Source organism: Myxocyprinus asiaticus, chromosome 5 (assembly GCF_019703515.2).
Source record: "Myxocyprinus asiaticus isolate MX2 ecotype Aquarium Trade chromosome 5, UBuf_Myxa_2, whole genome shotgun sequence".
Classification (NCBI taxonomy): Eukaryota; Metazoa; Chordata; class Actinopteri; order Cypriniformes; family Catostomidae; genus Myxocyprinus; species Myxocyprinus asiaticus.
The window spans coordinates 39551583-39573978 of record NC_059348.1 but is presented as its reverse complement, the minus strand read 5'-3'; the positions used below and the strand labels follow the sequence as shown (position 1 = coordinate 39573978).

General features: G+C 39.2%; 1 protein-coding gene across 5 annotated transcripts in view; it reads left to right on the top strand.

Moving 5' to 3' along the window:
* The first annotated feature begins 6518 nt into the window (after positions 1-6518).
* The window catches only part of LOC127441561 (SLIT and NTRK-like protein 3), a 28530-nt gene continuing 12652 nt past the window's right edge, over positions 6519-22396 (top strand). For 3 of the 5 annotated variants that reach the window (XR_007897331.1, XM_051699132.1, XM_051699129.1), the window contains exons 1-2: positions 6519-6890; positions 9201-11912. Coding sequence is in view for 4 of the 5 variants with exons in the window: in XM_051699132.1 (XP_051555092.1) it covers positions 9225-11870 (2646 nt within the window). In the remaining variant the exon portion in view is untranslated. Of the gene's footprint in view, positions 6891-9200; positions 13056-18530; positions 18931-22396 lie in introns of those variants that run through there. The other 2 variants (XM_051699130.1, XM_051699131.1) reach the window with 2 other exon arrangements.

Sequence of the window (22396 nt, the reverse complement as noted above, 5' to 3'; positions counted from 1 at the left end):
ACTGGAGACTACACGTGGGAGGAATATGTAATTCTAATCTTAGAGACACTCGCTTCAGAGGATCCTCATCTCTCAATCCTGGTTCCGGTTTCCGAGACTTCCACACCTGAGTCCGCTCCACTCCATGTCACAGGCACGCCTCAGCCTGCTCCATGTCACAGCCATACCTCAGCCTGCTCCATTCCATGTCACAGCCACATCAGTCAAATCTGAGTCCGCGCCACGTCATGTCACAGGCACGCCTCAGCCTGCTCCATATCACAGCCACGCCTCAGCCTGCTCCATTCCATGTCACAGCCACATCAGTCAAATCTGAGTCCGCGCCACGTCATGTCACATCCACGTCCATGTCAGCTCCACGCCATGTCGCAGTCCAGCCTTCTGCAACTCATTGCTTCAAGCATTCCGCGGCCCCTGTCTCGAAGCCCTTTACGGCCCTTATCTCCAAGTTGAATTATTTGCCACTGATATCGGTGCGTAGGGCCACAAAGACCCTTCCCCACAAACTCTCAGAGCCCACGCCTGCCACGGCCAACGAGCCAACGCCCACGCCTGCCACAGCCAACGAGCTGGAAGCTTCGTCTGTCCCATTGCCAGCCTCGTCCGTCCCAGAGCCAGCGTTACCTATGTCGGACTCCCGGAGGAGAAGAAAGACTTCCGTTCCCGAGTCTCAGTCCATGCCCATGACCACAGAGGTCGTTCCCAAGTCTCAGACCATGCCCACGACCACCGAGGTCGCTCTCGAGACTCTGCTCATGTTCACGACCACTGAGGTCATTTCCCGGTCATCCTGGACTCTTAGCCTTGAGCCTCCCATGGCTCTGCCTTCCACGGCTCTGCCCCTCGAGCCTCCCACGGCTCTGCCTTCCACGGCTTCGGTCCACATCCGCTATGGTCTCTTTGGTCTCCGGCTTCATCTTGGCCCTGCCTCCCATACCAGCCTTCCTTGGGCATCAGAAGCCACCCACTGGGGGGTGCTATGTCACGATTCACTGTTGTTTGCCTTGTGTTTTGCCCTGTCATCTGTTCCCCCTGGCCTACACTTCCCATAATCCCCTGCCCTGATCACTTCCAGCTGTTCCCTATTGTTCTCACCTGTGTCATTTACCTCGTTTATCTCTGTGTGACATGTCTATATAAACTTTGTCAGTTGTTATATGTAAGTGTTTTGACCTCCTGTTTATTGACCAGTTCCAATCATTGATGTTTGGGCAAAAATCTTATTCTTGATAATTTTTGTATTGTTTTCCTGTAAAAATATCTAAAAATCCTTAAACACCAATCTGATTTATATTGTTTTAGAAACAACACTGCATAAGATGTTTAGGTTTTTCAGAGAATATATTTTTAACATGTGTATTTTGTCTTACTGTACTGGCAGAGATTTTATAGTCAAAACAAGTGAAAAAAAAAAAATCTACCAGTGCTGAAGTAATCCAAAGTATTTAAAATACGTTACTGACCTTGAGAAATCTAACAGAATACGTTACAAATGACATTTTACAGCATGTATTCTGTAATCTGTAGTGGAATTCATTTCAAAGATAACCCTCCCAACCCTGATTATAGCTCACCAGTATAACGCTCCACTTGTGGTGGTCATGGATGCATTCATCAGCCTCTCTTCACAGGATATCTGTAGGTAATTAAATAGCAAGGAATTAGGTTCAAAAGGACACTTGAGCTCTGCTGCAAGATGCTGTCATATTAGCAGACTTAATGTTCTCAATAATAAAAGTCTGTCAGCAAAGATTCACTGAAGCCATTTCAAATAAATCGCATGTCTCTGAATAGAAGAGTTGAAAGAATATTTTAAAATAAACCATACCCTTTGAATTACTATCAAAGAAATACTGTATGTTTGTATGTATCTGTAATGTTAGGAATGAAGTCACAGGAGCTGGATCTAGGTGCGGCAAAACAGTATTTAATAAAATAAACAAAGTACAGAATAACTTGGTAAACACAGGAACAAAGGAAACATCAAAGATTGGAACTGATCAATAAACAGGAGGTCAAAACACATACATAAAACAACTGACAAAGTTTACATAGACATCAGAGCAATATATATATATATTGCCCTGATGTCTATATATACACACAGGGATAAACGAGGTAAATGACACACAGATGAGAACAATAGGGAACAGCTGGAAGTGATCAGGGCAGGGGATTATGGGAAGTGTAGGCCAGGGGGAACAGATGACAGGGCAAAACACAAGGCAAACAACAGTGAATCGTGACATATCAAAGTTCTTACTAGAAAAAAAAAGAAATTATGATCCAACGTGAATTTTCTTGATAAAAATATGATAGTGCCTGGTAACATGTGCATGTAAAATGGCTAGAAAATAGCATTTTAGCTTAGCGTAAAGATGACAATTTACAAGGTTTATTTCTACTTCAGACTTCTCTGTCTGCTCGTATGAATGTAACACATCATAAAGTATTTCACCGCTGTTCAAATGCACTTTGGATCGCATCATTTATATGGATAAATGTTTTCCATCTGAAAGGACTAAATATTAAATGAAACAAATGACAATAAAATGCAAAGTAATCTCTTCAGTAATCAAAATACTTTTTGAATGTAACTGTATTCTAAATGATTTAAACTGTAACTGTAGTGGAAACAGTTACTTATATTTTGTATTTTAAATACGTATTCCCGTTACATGTATTCTGTTACTCCCCAACCCTGTCTATAATACCATCAATAAGCGGTAAGAGTAGATTTCAGAATACTTTCTCTGACAAATCACCTCGTTGCTGCATTCGTGGATTAGACCTATTAGTTTGCACATGCATCTAATGTGATGTATTCAATTAGTTCTAGAGACTACTGAGAGTGAGAGAATTGGAAAATGGCGTTTGGTTATTTCTTAGAACAGGTGATCTGGGCTTCGTAATTAATTCTGCTTATTTGTTTCTGAATTTTACCATTTGAAAGCTTTCTGAGTGGAGATAATCATATTCATTGGATCCCCTGTATAATCTTGTGTGGGTATTACATGCCCGTAAACACATTTTCATTGTTCAATGTAACAGTTCAATGTAATGTATGGCTGCAGCTCTATCCGTCAGTAGGGGGAGCCCTCGTCATGGCCTATTTTCTGCTTCATGTTCTCTGTGCCTACATTAATGTAATTTTTAAGATTTCAAGTATGGTGATTCACATAAGAGATGATATCCCTCTGAGCACGCCTCCTGTTATATGAAATGCTCTATCCCAATATTTTGAGTTTGGGCCTGTGATCTAGAATGCTTTTTTTTTTTTTTTTTAAACCAGGCCTTTTGACAGGAAATCACTGAGGTTAGAATAGAGAAAAGCACCAACACATAAACAAAAAAGACACTAGAAATCATTTTTGCAAGAATTTCTTAATGTTAATGACGATAACAGCATTTCCTTGAGAATTTCCCAATGACACTAAATAGGTTTGATTCACAAAAACAGTAATAATTGTGCAACAAACCTCTTAATAATCCTGAATGGTTTAATTGAAAGGTTTAAGACTATACATTGCAAATGCTGTATTAACACCCTCACTGATTTTGAACTAAAGTTAAATGTGCATCATTCTTTAAGAAATGCTCTGGGTTCAATACAAGTTAAGCTCAACTAACAGCATTTGTGGGATAATGTTGATTACCACAAAAAGTAATTTCGACTCATCCCTCCTTTTCATTGAAAAAATAAAACATTTGAGTTACAGTGAGGCACTTACAATGCAGTAAATGGGGGTAAACATTAAAATACTACTTCAAAATTATAGTCACAAAACGTATACAATATGCATTGTAACATGAATTTAGTGTTCTAAAATTGCTTGCTAACTTTTTTCTGTGTAAAGTTATTTTAACTTATTTTTGCTATGATGGTGTAACGCCTTAAACCCTAAAATGACCATAAAAAAGAAAGCAAAAATGGCAGTAACAGTAAGACACTTACAATGGAAGTGAATGGGGCCAATAAACGCAAAAATACATATGTTTCGCCACAAGATGTAAACAGTATGTGAACATGATTTTAGGAAGATAAAATTACCTTATCTGTGCAAAAATATCCAATATTACAACTTTGTTGTCCTGACAACGAAACCCTGTATTCCCAGATAAGGTTAGATAGCGATTTTGTCACACTAATATCTTGTGAACACGTATAATGTTTACATCTTGTGGCTATAGTTTTAAACAGTCTGTATATTAATGTTAATGAACTGGCACCATTCACTTCCAATATAAGTGCCTTACTGTGACCGCTTTTTTTTTTTTTTTTTTTTAATAAACGAGGGGCGGGTCAAAATAATTTTGTGTTCATCAACAATATGCCACAAATGCTGCTGATTGAGTTTAACTTGTATTGAACACGGTACACTCCTTAAAAATGGGCGTCATAATTTAAAATACAGTAGTTTGTTAAAAAAAATCTGAGAAAATGCAGTGGTGATCTGTAAGTAATCACGACAAGCCATTAAAATCAACTGTGAAATCTATACTTTTAAAATGTATGTTTTAGCACCTTTTTGTACAGACCCTTAAATGGGTTCTAAAATAGCACCATTCATTCACTGCACTTAATCCACACAAGAGTTTACATGGGGACTCCAAAGGAAAGGTTCCCATGGCAACTGATTTATATCCTAATTAAAATGGGAGGGTAGTTTAATTAGCTTAACATTGGTTATTGCTCAAGGCCGACCGTCCTTGGAGGAGGTCCATTTGCGTCAGGCATATGCCAGAGGTGCACCTAACTAAATGGTAAAAGCACCTGTGGATCCAGATACCCCCCCTCCTCCCAAGCACCTCAGTGTCAGCTACGCCCTTCATCGTCTGATTCCTACAGCTGTGTAATTAATGACCATCTTAAGGCTAAATGAGCCTCAAATGGTCCGACCACCAGATTATATCTCGCAATTTCTTTATTTTTTTCAGGAAAAATGACACCTCTAATTGTGATTCCCGATTGTTACAAATTAAGACATTTGCTTTAGTCAGACTCTGTGTTGTTGTTTTTTCTGAGGGGGATTTATAATTGAATGAGAGTGCTTGAAGTGATTTGTTAATTATTTAGAGGTGCTGAAAAACATGTAAATCCCTAATACAATCATTTCTCAAACAAAGCTAATCTTTTGTAATAATATTACATACATTTACTTGCCTAAATTGAAAGCGTGCATGGCTATTTTTAAGAACAGAGAGATTTAATTGTTTATTTGATGACAGTTGAAAGATCCTTCAGGATCTGGCACTCGTTTTCAGAGATGGTTGGGTTTCTGGACCCCATTACTATCCTGTCAATCATCATGCCCTCTTCCACCTCACCGTGTGATGGCTGCAGAAAGAAATCTCATACATCAAGACTAACTAATTTAATAGCATATAGCAAGGCAGTGTAAAAGTCTCTCATAATTTCAACCCCGCAATGTCCATGAAGGTGTGTTTACATTTTCTCTTCAAAGGACCATTTCTCTGTTAAAAACTCTTGCACCAATTTGATGGAGAAACACTGCTTTAATCACCTTTAACAGGCTTTTGAAGAGAAGCTGCTGTCACAAGCTAATTCACTGGAACATTTTCAGATCTAGCACTGATCTGTGTGACGGCATTAAAGATTTTTTGTTCTTGAGATCTTCAGGAAAATGCTTTAATGCTCAAAGGCACATAGAGCTGCTGAGAGTATTAACTAGCTTTAGCTTAGATTCTCTGTTACCTGTGGGAAATTTACAATGAAGGAAAACTAAAGTCGATATGCCTGTGTGTGCAGAATATTACTCTAAATTTCGAGGTTTGGGGTTTTCAGGTGTACAATTTTTCTGACAGTATAAGATATTGCATGCTTTAGTTGTAATGCGGCTGAGGCTTTGAGAATATTCCACTATAAACAATGATAATCTGATAAGACATCTTATGTATTTATGTATAGCACTGTCAAATGACAAACTCATTAGAGCAATTAACTGGTGATTTATAGGATAATTAATTGGTTGTATGATAAATCAACACATGTGAGCAAGTCAGCATTGTTCATTCTCACTTCCAAAATAAGCAACATGCACAAATATGAAACGCCACATTATTGTGCAATAGCAGATGGCACTATGTTTCCATGGTAACCAGAATAAGGTTTCATTAAATTGTTAGGGCCCTAATACCATAAGGAATGATGAACAAGTCACCCAAGAAGTCTTATCGCTCAAGGAACATTTGTTGTATTATTTTGTTATGCGGGCGTGTTTGGTTAATTGAGAAAAAGTAATTCAACTGTCGCCTGAGTTAGGAAAAAAAGGGTACAAACTCTACAAACCTCAACTAGCCTAATTTATTTCTTTAAATCGTCGAAGAATTGTAGAAATGTGTTTACGAGAGCGAGCTAACACATTAAAATAACGCCTACAAAGCCCCTCTGCTGCTTTGATATTATTCTCATCATCTCGCGCATGTTTGGAGCGGGGCTACGGGTGCGCGCGCGCGCTCGCGCTCGGTGCAATTCATTTGACTTGGAAACCGAAAGAAGTCTGAGGTAGCGTCATCCTGTATTTTTTTGTGATGGCAACTTGCACACTTGTACTGGTTTAGTTTCTTTAACTGTCACACCGAAGATAACCGAAGATATTGCTCATCATCAGTCCTCACACTGGTGCTGAACTGCAGCTTTCGCTGTCTTGACTGTTGAGCGCTCGTCAGGGGAGCGGACCTGCATCCTAAAGCAAACCTTTCTAAGACATTGCAGTCTTGTCACGTCTTCGGCTCTCCCATTTGCCTCAACCACGAGAGCGGAGGGGAGGAGAAGAAGAAGTGGCTCAACGGTGGTGACATGGCCAGAGAGCTAGCATCATTTAAAGTGGTCCATCTTCTGCTCTTTTAATTCCACTGCAGCAACCTGAGTGAGTAGCGCACATTTCTGCTCGGTTAATGCCGCTGATATGGATCCGGGCGCGGGTGGTGGTAAATCCAGACAAAGGCAAATGCTGTAAACAATAGATTGCATTTTAGCGCAGTGGATATCACGGTGTATTCATAAATAAATTATGTCTGTCACAGTTATAGTGCAAGATAGTGACAAGAATCGCTAAGCTAAAGAAAATGAATTGTAACGGGCTTCTATAAGTTCAGTTTTTACACGCAGTGCTTGAATGGTTTCCTTAAGTGTCTGTATTGCATACCACTCAGTGCTCAGATGTTTAGATCTATTCTGTTGAGAAAGCGATGTGATGATTTAGGTTGAATTTGAGTTAACTTTGTTGATATTCTGTAATCAGTGTCTCATAATTACATGAGCATTTTGCTTCTGATTTCATCTTTTTGTTTTCTTCTTTTTAAAGACAACAACATGAAAATTCTCTTAACCTAGAAATTTTGCTTGCCTACATGCCTTAGGTACTGTACAATATTTCAATGACCTATGCACATATACCCCATTACCAATCAATAGAACCTTGGTCTTATTAACATTACATTCCTAAGTGCCCTGCTGTGCACATTAGCTAATAGGTGCTCCTGGAGGAGGGGAGAAAGAAATATTTTCCATAGAGGTCAAATTGATATTCCAGAGTCATTAGCTGATTTAGAAACTAAAGCGAAACCTCCAGAGAAGCATGATGACTTTAAATGGATTAGGTCACCAATATATTACATCTTCACTCTCAAAATCACTATGGTGAATGAAGTAGGCTGTGTCAGAAACCGAAGGCAGCTGCCTTGATGCCCAGACAGTCAATGACTTAACAGGCAGTGTTTTTATGAAGGCACCTTTTAAAGACACTGGTTTCAGACTGTCTTCCAAGGCACTGTAATATCACGTCTAATTATCTAAAAAGTGAATATTTAATGACTACAATGCATTTTTCTTAATAAAACTTCACACGAAACTAATTATTTCTTCTTTCTAATACTGTACTTCTTTCAACTGCTCCATCAGACGCCATTTTTAATCTTACAACCACCTGTCGACCCACACAGACATGTATTGTAGACATACATCTATGCGGCCTTCAAAAATCAATCAGATGGAAGCATTTAGTGTACAAGGTGTCATGCAAACATTCGATTCAGCAATGCCTTTTTACCTCTGTATACTGCCTGACAAGCCAGCATTTTTCAGATTTCGGACATAGCCAGTATAAAAAAAAATGTTCCAGGCTCAATATAAGTTAAGCTTACTTGACAGCAATTGTGACACAATGTTGATTACCACAAAAATAATTGACTCGTCCCTCATAAAAAAAATAAAGAAGCTAAAATCATTTACAGCAAGGCACTTACAATGAAAGTGAATGGGGCCAGTCCATAAACGTTAAAATATAGTTTCAAAAATATAGCCACAAGAAGTAAACATTATGCGTGTTAATATGATTTTAGTTTATTAAAATCAAGGATTTACTAGCATTAAGACGTTTAGCAGGTAACAGGGTTTACCGGCGTTATGTCATCATGACAATGAAGTTGTAATATTGGATATAACTTCACACAGATAAGGTTAGTAAGTGAATGTATCACATACTGTATAATTTTTTACATTGTACTATATTTACTAGTTTAAGTATATACTATATTTTTGAAACAATGTGTATTTTATGGACTGGCCCTATTCACTTTGTACTGTACAGTAAGTGCCTTACTATCACAGTGTTTGCTTTTTGTTCTTTTTTTTTTTTTTTTTTTTTTTTTTTTTTAAAGAGTAACTAAAGAGGAATAATTTTGTGGTAATCAACATTATACAAAAATGCTGTCGATTGAGCTTAGCTAGTATTGAACTCAGAACATTCCTTCAAACTCTGGTGCATTTAGCTGACATTGTTAAGTGAAGCCTTGAAGGGGTAATTCACCCAAAAATGTTGTCCTCATTCACCCCAAAATTCTGTCCTCATTTACTAACCGTCATGTCACAAACCTATTTTTTTATTTTGTTGAACACGAAAGGAGATCCTAGGCCCAATGTTAGTATGAGTCACTATTCACTTACATTGCATCTTTTTTTATACAATGAAAGTGAAGGGTGACTGAGGCTGTCTTTCTGCCAAACATCTCCTTTTGCATTCTAACATTCTGCTCTTTCTTACAGTATAGATAGATGACAATCTACCCTATACTTATGTCATTGCTCGATTGCTTTGTCAAAGGTCAAGATAATTTGGATTAAACAGTATTCATCATCCTCTCTGTATTCAGTCACTAAAACTGTTGTATTTTTTCAGTGCAGTGAAGGAGCTCTTGAGGCTATGCACTTGCCTGCTTTTGGTGAAAGCATGTTGTGGGTTACACTGCTAAGCACAATTGCACTTGGATGGATGACTCCTATCCCTCTACTTGATGACTCAGAGGAAATAGATGAGCCTTGCTTTGAACCCTGCTACTGCGAGGTGAAGGAAGGCCTGTTTCATGTTCATTGTGACAGCAAAGGATTTACAAACATTAGTCAAGTCTCACAGACATGGCTTAGACCATTCAAGCTGTACCTGCAGAAAAACACTTTACGGAAGCTCTACTTCAACAGTTTTCTGCACTTTAACAATGCGATTGCCATTAATCTGGGCAATAATGCATTGCAGGACATCCACGTTGGGGCTTTCAATGGCTTGGGCTCCCTGAAAAGATTGTACCTTCATGAAAACAAACTGGAAGTGTTTCGGAATGACACATTTCTTGGATTGGAGAGTTTAGAGTACCTTCAGGCTGACTATAACGTTATCAAGAGAATAGACAGCGGGGCGTTCCGAAATCTCCACAAACTCAGAGTGCTCATCCTCAATGACAATTTAATACCTGTTCTGCCGGCTTTTCTTTTCAGATCTGTCTCTCTGACGCACCTGGACTTGAGAGGCAACAGACTAAAGACGTTGGCTTATAAAGGTATTTTGGAATATATTGGTCGCAGTCTTATGGAGATCCAGCTGGAGGAGAACCCTTGGAACTGCATCTGTGATATCATCCAGCTCCAGGCCTGGTTGGAGCGGATTCCATACACTGCTGTTGTTGGAGAGATCACATGTGAGTACCCCTTCCACCTCCATGGAAAGGATCTTAGAGAGATCAAACGCAGTGAGCTCTGTCCCACATTGAGTGAAGCAGAGATTGAGTCAATTCTAGGCATCCCTCACATGCCAGTCTACACAGGGAGGGTGAGGCCTACTAAGCCGTCATCAATGGTCTCCCCCAATCAAAACACTGTTTCCTCTGTTGAACAAAGGGAAAGACCTCCAAAGCCAACAAAAAGACCAAGGCCCTCAAAGACACCACCAACACCACGTAGTGTGTTCCCTAATCAGCCACCTATAGCCGGATATCAGACAAGGCCACCTATACCAATCATTTGCCCCATTGGATGTACCTGTAATCTACATATCAATGACCTTGGTTTGACAGTCAACTGTAAGGAAAATGGGTTTCGGAACATTTCTGAGTTGATGCCTCGACCCTTGAATGCTAAGAAACTTTACTTAAGTGGAAATCTCATTCAGAGAATTTATAAGTCTGATTTTTGGAATTTTTCCAGTCTCGATTTATTGCACTTGGGTAACAATCAGATATTTTATGTCCAAGAGGGAGCTTTTGTTAATCTACCTAATTTGAGAAGCCTTTACCTGAATGGTAATAACATTGAGAGCTTAACTCTTGATATGTTTCATGGGTTGCAGAACCTCAGGTACTTGTATTTTGAATACAATGAAATAAGAGAAATCCAACCAGCTGCCTTCAGTTTAATGCCCTCCCTGCAGCTAGTCTTTCTTAACAACAACCTCCTGCGTACACTGCCTGTGGGAGCATTCGCAGGGACCTCGCTCACACGCCTGAACCTGCGCAACAACTACTTCCATTGCCTCCCAGTCAGCGGGGTTTTAGAACATCTGCATGCTGTCGTCCAGATCGACCTGAATCAAAACCCCTGGGACTGCTCCTGTGACATCATCCCTCTGAAAGATTGGCTGGACACACTGAGCTTAGTGGTCATAGTTGGAGAGGTGGTGTGTAAGACGCCAGAGCTGATCGCAGGAAAAGACTTGCGCTCTGTGAATGCCGAGGTCATTTGCCCTGAGCTTCGACAGTCCTCGCTCTCTCCTGCTGAACTAGATAGTGGGCTTATCACAACGTATCCCGGGGTGGGGTTGCACCCACCAAAAGGTGCCATACCTCTCTCTGTCCTCATTCTCAGCTTGCTAGTTCTGTTTGTGTCTGCCTTCTTTGCTGCTGCAGCTCTTTGTGCATATGCTCTAAAAAAGCGTGAAAAGCTACCCTTTAGGAAGCAAGGGGAAGTGGGCCTGGCAGGCATTCAGATGGAATGTGGAATATTTACTGAACAGCCACCCACCTTACCCGAAACTCCTCCTTCCAATCACGTGTATGATAGCATTGGTGCTCCTTCTTCGCAGATGTGCAGTAACCCTGTTTGTAAAAGTGGACAGGAGTCAGGGCAGAAGCATTTGTACTCAGAAACAAAAGAGGGTGGATCACACTACCGAACACTTGTGGAGAAAGAAAAGGAGTGGACCATGGCAATCTCTAATTCCCCCATTAACACTATTGTCGGTGTTGGAGCACCTTGTAGTGACATTGCTGGCTTTTGTGAAAATGGAATACTCTGCCCAACTGTCATTGACAGCCAAGGTCCCACTCCCAAGGTGGGATTAGTGGACAGTCTTTTTGGCACGACTTCCCAGTTTAGCAACCTGCCGGACAGGCATACACACCCTCCCTCAGAGTACCCACATGCAAAACAGGATGCCAGACAAAAGCAAATGATAACAACCACCACAGGGACATGGACAGGATGTTCTAATCAAACCCAAAGTGATTACCCTGAGCTGAGGGCTAGACTCAAAACAAAGATGGATTACATTGATATGCTGGAGAGGTCATATCAATTCTAAGACATGTCAGACATAAAAGACTGCACATCCAAAATGAAAATGGTAAGATGGAAAAAGAATTAATGCGATGTAAAATGTACGGTTTTCCCTCAAGTTGCTCTGGAGGAAATCCCTCGTTCCAGTTTTAAAGTGCCTTCATAAGAGCATCCAGCAAAGTTGTAAATGAGTATTTTTGTATCACAGTTTTATTTATCTAATATACATAGATTTACATTGGAAGGGAAAGGATCAACTGCTGTTTCGAGACATTGCAATGTTGGTAAACATAAGGAGCAAAGTTATAAGTATGAATGCAGGGCTTGTGGGCTTGGCTTTTAACTTGTTTGCATTGAAAAATTATGAGATATTTTTATTTAACTGAAAATTGTTCTTCAGCAATAGAGATACTGCAGTTATTGTATAACTGTTAAGTGCTTTGTTGAATCTGTGTTTTCAAATTGAGTAGATTGTCTTTATTGGGACTTATTGAATGGTTTTTTTAGACCAAGGTTAGGTCAAATCATGAAAAAGCTTGAGAACAATCGATCATGCACTTACATGATAGATCTTATAAAAGCAAGGACAGATATGTGCATATATTTATTCTTAGATTTCAGTGTTGCAATTATTATTGTAAGACATCATGTTAAATCAGTGTATAATGATTATGCCTCTGGTTTAGCCTTCCTTGAACAAAATATTCATGAATTCAATAAAGGGGGCTAAACTAAACCAAGTCTAAACATTCTACAAAATGTACCATTTTGAGTAGTAACATAAGTTGCGGGCATACAGATTTTGGCCTCTGCATAGCGTGCACGCACACACAGCACTGTATCCATGTGCTTACAGTACACTTCAAAAGGGATTCAAAAGAACACAGTATTTGTGTCCCCCCATTAACACTATAACAGGCACATAACTGGCACTAAACAGAGTGGAATTTGTCATAAATGGCATGTTATTGACAAATCAGTTTGTAAAATAATCTCTCAAGTTACACAGACCTGGGGGAGAGGAAGCAGAGAATATGTACAGCATTTTTCTACCATCCTCTGCAGTCTCCAGTCCCCTGAGTGTCCATGGGAGGGCATCAGTTAGATACACCTATTCACCATGCATAAGCTGGCTTAACCTAGTTACGCAGCATTGCATAAGGGAGAAAAATACTGTTTTGGCATTATAAAAGCTTTCAATAAAGCCAACCCTGGAAAGAGATGAAACTGAATATTTATGAGTATTGAAGTCCTGTCATCCTACATTTTGACGGTTTTTCATTTTGTTTTTCCTCATCTCATGATCATGCTTCATAATTTGTCTTACATTCTCCTCTCCTTGCTTGAAATGCGATAACAAGCCTTTACTTAAATCCACTTTTAGCCATTTAAACACATGCATTCCCACATCTACTTTACCATTTGGGTTCGTGCATTATTCCAGCTTTTTTTGTTGTTGATTTTCTCCCCTTTTCTCCACAATTTGGTATGCCCAATTCCCAATGTGCTCTAGGTCCTCGTGGTGGCGTAGTGACTCACCTCAATTTGGGTGGCGGAGGACAAATCTCAGACAGTCAATCCGCGCATCTTATCACGTGGCTTGTTGTCTCTGCGGCATCCATGCACAACTCACCACGTGCCCCATAGAAAGTGAGAACCACATTATAGTGACCACGAAGAGGTTAACCCAACATGACTCTACCCACCCTAGCAACTGGGCCAATTGGTTGCTTAGGAGGTCTGAATGGAGTCACTCCCTGGATTCAAACTTGTGACTCTAAGTGTGGTAGTCAGCGTCTTTACTTGCTGAGCTACCCAGGCCCCCGATTATTCCAGCTTTTTTAAGTAATTCTGTAAATATTAAAGTAATGAAATGCCATGGGCCTGGGTAGCTCAGTGGTAAAGACGCTGGCTACCACCCCTGGGGTTCGCTAGTTCGACTCCCAGGGTGTGTTGAGTGACTTCAGCCAGGTCTCCTAAGCAACCAAATTGGCCCAGTTGCTAGGGAGGGTAGAGTCACATGGGGTAACCTCCTCATGATTGCTATAATGTGGTTTGTTCTCGGTGGGGCACGTGGTGAGTTGAGCGTGGATGCCGCAGTGTGTGGTGTGTGGATGCTATGTCTCTGTGGCAACGCGCTCAACAAGCCACGCGCCCCACTGAGGACGAACCACATTATAGCAAGCGGGTTGACAATCTCAGACGCGGAGGCAACTGGGATTCGTCCTCCGCCACCCAGACTGAGGCGAATCACTACGCCACCATGAGGACTTAAAAGCACATTGGGAATTGGGCATTCCAAATTGGGAGAAAGAAAAAAGTATGAAAGTGTGTGCTGGGCATAAAGAATGATCATTTTAGGTGGTCACAAAGCGGCTTTGCTATTGGTTCAGCTCTACTTGAAATTGGCCAGTCGACGATTTGAAAGTTCGAGGACACGAGTGTGTGAAAGGAGGATAATATCAGAGCCCGGACTGACTCTTATCGCGCTGCTCCTGTTTATTATTGCTAATGTTGTACTTGGCAGATTCCATCCCTTACAGGCCATCCATCATTTACACAGTTGGACGTTTATAACGGCATTTCTGCCTCTGGCATCCAAACCTGCCTGTCAAAGAGAGCAGTTTCCTAACCACCTTTCCTCAGTGATAATTCACCAAGCTTTTGTCCAAAGAGTGAGGAGAGATAATCCTCTCAATGGCACTCCAGTAACCTTCATTATATGCCACTGCTGCCCAATCCCACACACGGCCCGGCCAACTGATCCTGTATGCAGAGAATGTGATCACAGGGGCAGTCAGCTGCTCTGCTACATAGTGTGCCTCGCCAAGACAAAGTGGCGTTTAACCATGAGAGCATGAACAGAGAAAAACGGGCAAATGTGAAATGATAGCTTGTGTTTAATGGTTGATGGAATCTAACTAACAGGCAGTTACTTTCTTTGATAGTATTGTAAGTTTTTATGGCAATACATATACATAAAGTGCCATCATTATAAGGTTAATAATGACTTGTGAAAAATGCTCTAAGAAAAGTAATTTAACAAAACACTGTTATTATGAATTCTGATCGTGACATTTGGTGATGAACGTGACAATGTAATGCACAGCACCACAGATAATGTGTTCCCCACACATAAATGAGCCACAGAGTACCTGTGGAATGTTAAATGGAATACAGTTAGTCAGCAAACGGTGTGTACCGTTGCTCTCTGACATTTGCATTTTTACTGGAGACTGTGGCCTTTTCCTCTGGCTGTCATGCCTGTAATGTGTCTGCTCAGACATGCCGTCAGAACCCTAGCCCCTTGGGAAATTCAGGGACACCATGGTGCAGGCAGTTGTCATTTTACTTAGTTGAAATGCTGGACAGCTTGGACATGGTTCAACTGTTTTGCTGTCGTCAGTGCTGTTCTTTCTCAAAATGCATCACCAAGCAGGAAAATCTCAAGAATTTTGCTCTATCTTGTGTACAGTAGATGGTTTCTCCATGACAAGTGTTAGGAATGTTGTTATCACAGGCTATTCTAAGACTGATAATACCTTCCTATACTAACTGTTATTGCTGGGGTATTATGTTCAGTAATGTTTGCTGTGCTTTAAACTTTACCTATATTGAAGTTGCTTATTTGAGAGTAAAGAGCAGGAATAAGAATGTGTTTGAAAAGGACAGTGAGATAGGGATAGAGAGAGAAAGAAATGGAAAGTTTCTTTAGAAGATAAAAGAACACGGAATCTGACTAAGCCCATTGGGAATCTGAAATTAAATTCCACCCATTTAGTTTAAAATTAGAAAGCCACAAAAAGACTCTAGATGTAAGATTATAATTTTATTATTATCTCCCACAGCACATCTATTTTATTTAACCAATTTAATCCCTAAGTATTTCTTTACTATACTATATTATACTATACTATATAAAAATGAAGTAGGGTATTCACTAAGGGGCAACCCCATGAAACTACATTTTACAGGAGTGCATTTTTTTTATTTTACTTAGTGTGGCTGTAATATTAATATCATACATTTTACAAATGTATTCCAAATATAGTGTAACAAATGACCAAATATGGTGGAAAATTATAGTTTGATTTCAGCTGGGTAACTACCTTAAGACAACAAAGTTGGACCCTTTTTTAATTAAACAGCTGAATCTTCTACACTGGAAGGGACAAAACATGTCTTGTCACTCCACAATCGTACTATTTAACAAAAAAAAAAGGACAATTTTCACAACAAAGGAGAAGAATGTAACAGATAAATCTTTTTCCAATTCTAAATAATATTCATACAAAACCTGCATTTTAAAAATATGTGGATTTGGGCCCTTATTGAATTCACTGATTCATATATTTGTTGATTTCAAGTAACATCAAGTCCTGATTTCCCCAATTCCTATCACACTCTGTTGTTATTCTCTCATCGATCCCTGCATTGTCAGATCAGCTCACAAACCCTGACTGAATGATAGATATTTGTTCCAAGTACAGGAAATGCTAAGGAAATATTGCCTCACGCATGAACTGTTATGATCTCTAAATGTTGGTGGTGAAGGAGCAGGCTTGTGTTTTGTATGCTGTACGGGTTCAATACCTCTGCTCGAAGCAGCTCTGACACCATGCTAAGAGCTTTGTCTTAGGAAAAGAGAGGAGGATGCTGTCAAACCAGATCTTTTGTTTTATCTCCCTACTTTTCTTTCTTCATCTGGAATTAAACTCACGTTTTTACAACGAGTAACTGCAACAATGAGAAAAGTTGAGTTTTAGTGTCTGAAGAGTGACTTTGATGCCCAGTTTTCTTTTATAGCACAGAGTAATCATGTACCTTGTAATATGTTTATTCGCTGTCCATGGTCCTGAATTCCATTTGTACAAAGGGGCATTTTCTGCACCGGTATGTGCTGTGGTGTGCAGCTTTTGCAGTGTGCTATTTCCTGCAGTGGGAGCTGTTTTTGTGCATTTGAGGATTAATCTAGAATCTAGTACACTGTGATGCAGCCATCAGCACTGTCTCTTAAGTCCACCATCTACTGTAGTTCTTGGACATTTATGAGAGGTCTGTCAGTGTAATTGTGTTTTTGTCTTGGCTGAGAGGGCATTGATCTTACCCACAGCATATAAGACGTTGCAGCAGTCACTGTCTACACTCAGTAATTGCATGTTTCCATTAAGAAGTCCTGGTCATTGTACAAGGGTGAGAAAAAAAGAAAACAAAGAAAATTATATGTGTTTGTTTATCTGAATGGCCTGACTTTTTAATTTAAACATTTGAAAGTACACGTAATGCTTTTTTTCTGTGATATCTGCCAAAGGGTTTATATTGGATATAGCTATATTAAAAAAAGAGGCTTCTTGGAACTTTAGACAGCTTTAGCATGCTTTTAAATGGGGCTTTATTTTTAATTAGGTTTATCCGGTATCCTCAGTGGAGAATTTTGCTGATAATATTATTGGCAGCAGCGTGTTTTCTTGGATATATGAGAAACCTGGCAAATTCAACAATATAAAGAGAGGAAGAAACAGACAGACATACACACTAATAGCGAGATGGTTTTTTATACTAGAGGCATTTATGCCTGTGTCAGATTGAGCTGCTTTGGTCAGGTGGGAACTAAATATGGAAAAAGAATGTCGAACAGAAAGAAAAAAGCAGAAATGCTCAGATGAACCACAGACAAAGAAAGTGCCTTCATTTTAAATCTTCTATCTACTCCTTTTATGTCCTATTTAATCACTCATGTTATTCATGCAATTACAGTATGTGTGGAATTTTATTTCATAATGTAACACTAGTTTCCACATTAAGCTAATTACGAGAGATTCTGTTGAGATGGATAAGAGGGGAACAGTAGTCATAGCCCAACATTTCCTTAATTATTGTTTTCCAGACTCGTGACAGAAATAGTTTTGCAATCAAATGTTGAATGATGAAAAGCAACCTGAAGCTATGAAGTGTTTCTGCATGATAAAAAATATAAAAAATAGGCATACGAAGTGGGACACAAGGCATAATAAAAAAAATACAATAATCAGGGCAGGTTTTTAATTACACATTGGATGCCACAATATGAATATAAAGAGAGGAAAATTTGTTTTTTGCCCTACCACCTTACAAGATGCAAAAACGATATCTGAGAATATGTCATTTCCATCTCAATTTTAGTCAGTCCCGAAGCAATCAAAATAACTGTGGAGACATCCACACACTGTATTTTTTTCTGTTCCCTCCATCTTCCTTCATTTAAATGAGAGTGCTGACCCCATTAGATAAAAAATAGAAGAGGAGACAGACTGCATTCATTTTGAGAAGAGTGATTAATTACAGATGTTACGGAGACAATGAAATATAGATCATACCGACTGGAACTCCAGCCGGGTTTACTCAGTGTCAGGCTCTTCTAATTTTGATCAGAGGGAGAGAAATTCATCGACGAGTAATTTGGCACAGGTTTTGGGATCATTAACATTCTCTTCAAAGGCTTGCGAAAAAGCATGCAGCGAACCAAAAATTCCACCCCAAAAGATAGAAAGTGTGCTATGACTTTTTGTGGCATGCTATGATAGATTTATCTCAAGAGATATTTTGTTTTTGCAGAGTGTTGCAAATCATATTGCACTCGTGGCTTGTGTAAATGGTGTTGTAAAATGAACTCTCTAAACCAAATCCAAATGAACATTTGCTTCAGCCGACAGATGCAGAGAGCAAACGAAATGGAAACGAGAGGACGTGCAGAGGAAGAGCTGAGAGAAGACATACTTTGGATGGCTGAGATAAAGGACAGATCATTAGTCAGGGCTCTTAATTTAACTGCAGGTACAGGAGAGCACGGCACTGTCAACTTTTAGAGATTCAAGATCTATTTCCGCTTAATGTGTACACATTTCACAACCAGCTGTAGAAATGTAACCTCTAGCTATGTTAATGAAATATTAAGAAGCGTATGTATGTTTACATGCCTTATACTGACAACATGGCTCAGGGCTGCCTTTTTTTTTTTATCATTGTTTGAACAATTTTGCTCTCTTTTTTACATTTTGCTCTCTTTGTAATTCCTCCTGAAAAAGCAATCACTGATTGAGAACTACATTTTGGAACCTCCTTTAAAACTAATCATGATGTTAGAGGAAGTAGTAGTACAACAGATTATTAAAGGAATAGTTTACTCAAAAATAATAATTCTCTCATCATTTACTCATTCTTATGTTGTCTCAATCTCGTATGACTTTCTTTCTTCTGCAGAACACAAAGGAAGATTTTTGAAGAATATTATTATGTGTTTTTCTTTACAATGCAAGTCAATGAGGTCCAAAGCATTCAAGCTCCAAAAAGGACATAAAAGCAAGCAGCATAAAGGAAATCCATACAAATCGAGTGGTTAATTCCATGTCTTCTGAAGCGATACGATTAGTTTTGAGGTATGAAATAGACCAAAATTTAACTTTTTCACCATAAATCTTGACATCTGCATTCTCCTTGGCACAGTCATTAGAGAAGATTTATTACGCTTCCTCATGCTTGACACATGAGCAGAACATGTGTATGTGCAGAGATTATCTTTATGTTGCCTTTATGCAGGGTTCCCACACATCCTGGAAAACCTGGAAATTTGCAATGCATTTTTCCAGTCATGGAAAATTTGAAAAATACCAAAATATCCTGGAAAATAAGTATTTGTCCTGGAAATAATTTTAATATAATAGAACGGTTTGACTGTGTTGCTAACAGAGGTTTTTCATACATGTACAAAAAAATTATAACAATCATGACACAAGTGCACAAAATTGTGTCATTTTGTCACTGCGGCTGCGCATTGTGAAACAACATAAACGGTTAACTGTAATGAACAAATCCCTGTGACATACTTTCTCTGCTTATCTGCTATCATCTCTGCTTTTTTCAAATGAAATAGATTAAGTATTGACATAGTTCAAAATATGACTTTTTTCATTCCAACATTGCTGTTATGTTAACCACAAAAATATTTGAGCTGTAAACTCTAGACAACGATGATGGTCGGACCAAAGAACCAACTGAGCACAGAACTGGTAATCAATACCCACAGCCACCACCATTGTGTCCTTGAGCAAGGCACTTTACTCCAGGTTGCTTCAGGTGGATTGTCCCTGTATTAAATGCACTGTAAGTCACTTTGGATAAAAGCATCTGCCAAAATGCATAAATGTAAATGTAATATATATTGTCTATATATATATTACACTTTTTGGGCACATAAAATGTCCTGGAAAATTGAAAAGAGTGGGAACCCTGTTATGTCCTTTTTGGAGCTTGAAAGTTTTGGACCCCATTGACTTGCATTGTATGGGCAAACACGTGTTCTCACGTACAATAGTTTTATTTTTTTTTATTATTTTTTTTGTGATAGGAGAAACAAGTGCACACAGAATATTACAGTGAGACACAAAATATAAAACAAGAAAGAGTATAAACAGACATACAAATAATAGGACAAATAACAGAATAGCATGAGAGCGACAGGTCTATAGTCATTAAGTCCTGTGATTTTGTTTTTTTTTGGGGACCGGAATGATGGTGGAGCAGCAGGGAACTTCACACTGCTCCAGTGATCTATTGAAGATCTGTGTGAAGATGGGGGCCAGTTGGTCAGCACAGATTTTCAGACAGGCAGGCGAAACACCGTCTGGGCCTGAAGCTTTCCTAGTCTTTTGTTTCCGAAAGACCGGGCACACATCTTCCTCACAGATCATAAGTGCAGACTGAGTAGCAGGTTCCAGGAGGTGTGGGTGTGAAGTGAAGATCAGAGCGTGGAAGGGGTGTGAGACTGGGCTTTTCAAACCTGCAGTAAAACACATTCAGTTCATTAGCTATTAGTTGACTCTCTACAGAGTGAGGGGGAGGTGTCTTATACTTAGTGATGCTTTTCAGGCCTTTCCACACAGGTGCAGGATCGTTGGCTGAAAACTATTTTTTAAGCTTTTCTGAGTAGCTTCTTTTAGCCACTCTGATTTCCTTAGTCAGTGTGTTCCTGGCCTGGTTGCACAATATTTTATCCCCACTTCTGTAAGCATCCTCTTTGGCATGATGAAGCTGTCTGAGTTTTCCTGTAAACCATGATTTATTGTTATTGAATGATAAAAATGTCCTAGTAGGGATGTACATATCCTCACAGAAACTGATATATGATGTCACAGTATCTGTGAGCTCGACCAGGTCTGTGGCTGCAGCCTCAAAAACACTCCAATCAGTGCAGTCAAAGCAGGCTTGTAATTCCATACATAGTTCCATACATAATTACACATAATAATATCCTTCAAAAATCTTCCTTTGTGTTCTGTAGGAAAAAGAAAGTCAAATGAGTTTGAGACAAGTAAATGATGAGAGAATATTAATTTTTGTGAACTATACCTTTAAATAGTGATAGACACATGTTTAGCTATTTATCAGCAGTAGATGGGAACAGTGTTCTGATTACAGATAACATACACGCACATGTGGACACTTAAAAACTATCTCCATGCTGGGCTTGTTTAAATGCACATTGTCAAATATAAAATCCAAGCCTGATATAAAATTGAGGTTATGTATTAATCATGCTTTACTGGAAAACACTGCTCTTCAAACAACTCAGACAAGCCCCAGGTGAAATCTGATTTGAATTTTTGGTTTAGAATCTAGAAGGCTATTGTTCTACTAATTGCAAGACTTTCTGTCAGAATGCCACACGTACCAAATTCTGACCCATACTACTAAACATTATGCAAAACATCAAATTCTATAATAAGTGAATTATAGCCAACGACTATATATTCGAATGACAGTACTATACTGGAATTATGGATTAAAACATTAATTAAAAGTATCCAGTATAATGGCAGTGGATCTGGCCCTGTAATTTATTTTGCAAGTCTAGTTTAAATTCAAAACACCATGCAATCCAAGAGTACAGTGGAGTGAGAAGGAATGGTAAAGTACTGCATTAGTACGTATGAATTCTTTGGATGATGCCTGCAGAATGCTGATGATGGTTTGATGGTGTCAACGGATGAGCTTGCATTATGACTTAGACTTCATTATGAGAGTGAGCAGAATCTCCACTCATTAGTACCATAGTGAAAGGAAATTTGGTTCAGGGGCAAAAAAAATAAATACCAAAATACTCCCTTAATACTCAAATAAAACCTTAATGATTTCCTCAGTTGTAATGAATGGGTACTTCTATGCAGTCAGAGTTTAGTGGCTTTCATTATGAGTCTTTTTTTCCTTTCATCGAGCAGGGTAGGCGATTGTTCACATCATCGCTAGTCTTAATTCCAACGGTTAGTTTTTCAGAGTCCAGTGTCTTCAGAGATTCTTCTCCACTCTAAAGCTTGCTGCCAACCGTCTCTTAATTCTGACTGCTGGAATAACACCCTCACAGTATCAGTTATTCCAGTCTATTTCCCAGTCTTCCCTGTATTCACCATTATCCTCTCAGATATCATTGCTGTCATTGAAATTGAGCCAAGGAGGAAGCGTTTGTCTACCTGGGAATTTGCGCTAGTTTATCCTTGACATGGAATGGATGCACAGATG